Source organism: Trichechus manatus, unplaced genomic scaffold (genome assembly GCF_000243295.1).
Source record: "Trichechus manatus latirostris isolate Lorelei unplaced genomic scaffold, TriManLat1.0 scaffold00128, whole genome shotgun sequence".
In the NCBI taxonomy this organism is placed as follows: Eukaryota; Metazoa; Chordata; class Mammalia; order Sirenia; family Trichechidae; genus Trichechus; species Trichechus manatus.
This window is the reverse complement of record NW_004444064.1, coordinates 2,289,113-2,293,458: the sequence shown is the minus strand read 5'-3', so window position 1 is coordinate 2,293,458 and position 4,346 is coordinate 2,289,113. Positions and strand designations below refer to the sequence as shown.

The following is a 4,346-nucleotide window of genomic DNA, read 5'->3' as shown; positions in this document are numbered from 1 at the left end:
CCTACTCCTGGTCCCTCCCCATCCCCTTCACACTGGGAGCCCAGCCCACCAGCCTGATCCTGTGTTCCTCCTCCAGGATGAAGAGGTTCTCCTTCTCGCAGTAGAAAGTCGCAGCATCCAGGACAGCCTTCAGAGGTACTAGGCCCACTAGCTGAGAGCCCACGACTGGAATGTTCAGCTCCTGGGGAGGCGTAAGAGAGTCAGGTCCACACCTAGGGGTGCTGCAGCCTTGAGGATGCTCCTGGGGTCAGGTAGGAGGCTCCTGCCCTGTTCACCTGGATGGATTTCACCCCTACCCTACTCACAACCTAGCCAGCTGGAGGCACCTGCCCTGCTCACCTGGATGGATCCCTTCCCCCACAGCCAGCTGGAGGCACCTGCCTTATGGGCTATCAGTCATTTACTCCTTTTCAGGTGTGAAAAACCTTGTTCTCATAAGACACTTAATCAGCCACTGTGTTGGAAGTTTCAGGGTTAGGGACTCCAAGTCTGAGAACAGGCAGTGAGGGGCAGATGGGGTGTATGTCCCTGCCCACACTTATGAGAGGTGTGACCTTGAGCGAGTCTCCTCACCTCTCTGTGCCTCAGTCTCCTCACCTGCACCATGGAGCTGGCAGGGGTGTCCCACCCTGCTCACCCTCCGCAGCCAGCAGGGGCACCCTGCCCTGCTCACCTGCGCTTCTCTGCAGGTCTCCTCATAGATGGTGTGCAGCGCTGTGACCTCAAAGTCCAGGAGGTTCGTGGACACTTGAGCCAGGTTCTTCTCATCCAGGTACCAGCCAATGCCCTGAACCTTTTTCAGAAGTCCTGGCTGCCAAAGGAAAAGCCATTCCCAGCCCAGGCTAAGGAAGCTCGCCTATCCTGCCCTGCCTCCCCTGGCACCTGGCTCTGAGCCCCACTCTGCCTGTGTTCCCTCCTCCTCCCCACCACTGGTCCAGCCCAGAAGCCTGAAGAGCCAAGGGTTGTATGTGGAAGGTCCCTGGGTCTCAGGAAGGAGGGAGCTGACAGACGGTTTTGAGCTGCCCTCCAATTCCTTCACCAGGTGTCCGTCCGTCTATCTGTGTCTGATGGGGACTTCCTGTAGGAGTGACACTCAAACTAGGTGATGACTGCTGTGGTAGATTTGATGGGGGGACACCTGACAGCACCTGAAGATACCTGGGGATGCCTGGGGGTACTTGGGGGCACCAAGAGTACCTAGGAGTACATGGGTATATCTGGGAGTACTGGGGCACCTGGGACTCGGAAAGCAGCTGCTTCTCCATCAGTATGGAAATACTGCACTATTTTAACAACAGGTGCAGCCCTACTTCTGTGTAAAGTGTCTTTTGAAACAAGCTCTCCTCGACAGGGACCACTTGAAGCCCCGGCGCTGCCCTGTCCCACATGTCATGGACACTAGGTGGGGCCTGGCTGGCCACCAGCAATCAGAGGCTGAGCCAGTGGGACTCGCTGCCTCGGCCACCCTCCCTCCTGATTCACACCCAAGGCTCCCTGAGGCTGGCCTCAGCCTCTGGCCCTCCCAGGGCCGCTCTGGGGCTCGGTGGGGACGGACCTGGTCCTTCCCGCGGCCTTGCTCCCGCAGGTTGAGAGCAATGCGGTGCGCCTGTTCCTTGGTGCTGAGCAGGTTGATGTTGAAGGCAATGAGGAACTTCCGGGCCCCGGTGGCAGTGGCCCCCCAGCTGGGAACAAAGGTGGCAGGGCCAAAGTCGGGTGCCCACTCGGCCCGCTTGAGCTGTGGAGGGATTCACCTGGAGTGAGCCTCCTCCTTGGGAGGGGGCTGCCACAGATCTGGGAGGAAAGGGTGAGGCCCACCCACCCCGCAGGAGATGGGCAGGGCCCAGCACACTGCTGCCAGGGACCACCCCCCCGACCTGCCTGCCACAGGGACATCGCACCTTCTCAGGGAGGGCCTCATACTCCCCAGCCCGAATGGCTGGCAGGGTCTGGCGACTGGCCATCCGCGCTGCCTCCCCGTATAGGTACACTGCAAGGGAAACTGGTCAGGCCTGGTCAGCGGGAGGCCACATCCCCGATCCCCGAGGAGAACCAAGTCACGGCCGCTGTCTCTCACTGCCCTTACCTCCCTGGAGAGCCATCCCAGGTCTCCACCCTCTGCCCCCCACCAACGGGCGAGGGCTCCTCACTCCCCATGCCCAGCTTGGCTCCCTCTGCACAGGGGCCTGGCACAGCTTCACTCTAATCATGGGAGTTACTATCGGACAGATGGACATCCGGGAAGTGTTGCTGGAAGGATGGCCACATTTCCTTTTAAAATGTGTTTTCATTGTATGATCAATATAACCCCAGATTCAGGAACACAAAGAAAACAAAAATTCCCACCAACTCCCTCCTCCTACAGCACCGCTGTGACTATGTTTGTACGGTCTTGGTGCCCGAGCTCCCGCATCCAGATCCATGATCCACCTGGCCACCCCCCGTTACTGGATGTTCTCTTTGTTCTCATGTGTCCTGTTTGCTGGGGATCATGTTCTTGATTGGGTTAATTCCCCAAAGTGAGGTTTTCATTGTGGTTAGTGACCGTCCAGTCGGCTTTGACTCAAGGTAACATTACATATAACGGAAGGAAATGCTGCCCAGCTCTGTGCCACCTTCATGATTGTTGGCAGGTCTGAATCCATTGTTGTGGCTACTGTGTCCCTCTCATTGAGGGTTTCCCTTGTTCTTGTTGACCCTCTCCTTTACTAATAATGATGTCCTTTTCTAGCAATCACTCTTTCCTGAGAACGTGTCCAAAGTAAGCAAGACAAAGTCTCACCATCCTCTCTTCCAAGGAGCATTCTGCTTGTATTTCTTGTAATACTGTTTGCTCATTCTTCTGGCAGTCCACGTGAAGTGATTCCATTAGAAGGCACGGACTCTTAAGCTGGCTGTTTGTCTTGCTCAGTTGCCTCACAGATGTTAAGCAGCCCTCCGTGTTGTGGGCAATGCTGGACCACAAGCGCCCCCTGTGTCCCCAGCAGATGGGACATGACTCATCTGCTGTCCTTTCTGACTGCGTTTATTTCATTAGTGAAGAAGCAGCAGGGTTCCTGGGCGTCGGATTCTTCGCTGGGTCTTTGTTTAGTAATAACCTCCACTTTCAAGAAGTTGCCCAGCAATACAGTGCGTAGTTGCTGATGGGAAATGACCAGCTGTGATATGAAAAGGGGCTGGCTGAAGCCCCTGAGGGCCCTCCTGCGGACACTCACCTGGCACCTCCAGTTCCTCTGCCAGCCGCTGGCCGAAGGCCTGGGCACAGAGCACACACTCATCCATGCTGATGTCCCTGACCGGGATGAAGGGGCAGACATCCAGAGCGCCCATCCGAGGGTGCTCCCCTGCAGAGATGGGGGTAGGTGCTGAGGACAGGGGCCAGGGCAAAGGTCCAGTGTGGGAGGGGTGTCCACAAGACACCAGGGAGCACACTATGAAGCGCCTCACCTGCTCAGCTGGGCTTGCTCGGACCCTTGCTCCTCACTGGCCCACTGGCCCCACACCCCACTTCCTCATGCTGACCAGCCACTCCCAAGGGACACGAAGGCATCGCCAGTGGACGGCCGTGGACAGCCTTCCTGGCCGGGGTGAGGGGGACCGAGTAGGACCCCGGGGAGGAAGCAGGGCCTGATATTTTGGCTTCTTTGCAATAAGCCCCTCCCTCCCGCTCCTAAAAGTCGCACAAATAACTTTCCAGGGCTACTCAAGTCAACCCGTGGTGAGCCCCAGCCAAGCCCAAGCTGAAAGGGCTGGCCCTGGTGGGCTCCGGCCGCCGCAGCCCCCGCCCCACTGCTGGCAGCTGCGGGTCCACGCTGCGCTTGGGGAGGGTCTCTCTAGTGGAACCACGTCATCATCCCTCACTCTTCCCCCCACCTCAGTCATTGTCCCCCTGGCCTCCCCCCTCCTCCCTTGGCCCTTCCAGCCAGGCAACTGGCTCCTTTGTCTTCAACAAGCCTCTTATCTGCCCCCCCCCAGCTTGGGGTCATCTGTGAATCCCCTCCACGTGCGCCTCCCCCACCCCAAGACCCTGGTCTTTCAACTGGCTTCTCTGTGTCCACTGACCTTTGTCTCCACCCGCCCCTGGTGTTGACATGTTTGGATCTGAGGGTTATCTGGTGTCAGGCCGATTTCCCTGGAGCAGCCTCATCTTCTGCCCCTGACCCCGCCCCCACCCCCAGACAAGGGCCTAGCCCAGAGCCTGAGTGGGTGGGCCTCACAGTCCATCGGGGACCCCCGGCAGATGTGAGCGGTGTCACTGAGGCGCTCTCCTCTGTCCTGGGGGAGGCTGGTGGCCTCAGCAAAGGGAGGAGAGCACCGAGGAGGAACAGCCTTCCTCAGCCTAGAGTCTC

The 4,346-nt window shown here is 58.4% G+C and overlaps 1 protein-coding gene across 1 annotated transcript in view; it reads right to left on the bottom strand.

Annotated features, from left to right (window-relative positions):
- FTCD (formimidoyltransferase cyclodeaminase) overlaps nucleotides 1-4,346 on the bottom strand; it is a 16,194-nt gene that overhangs the window by 10,212 nt on the left and 1,636 nt on the right. The window contains exons 3-7 of the mRNA XM_012557958.1: nucleotides 3,213-3,362; nucleotides 1,899-1,987; nucleotides 1,556-1,735; nucleotides 674-811; nucleotides 50-181 (exon numbers count right to left, since the gene is read on the bottom strand). Of these exons, the coding sequence (XP_012413412.1) occupies nucleotides 50-181; nucleotides 674-811; nucleotides 1,556-1,735; nucleotides 1,899-1,987; nucleotides 3,213-3,362 (689 nt within the window). The remainder of the gene's footprint in view (nucleotides 1-49; nucleotides 182-673; nucleotides 812-1,555; nucleotides 1,736-1,898; nucleotides 1,988-3,212; nucleotides 3,363-4,346) is intronic.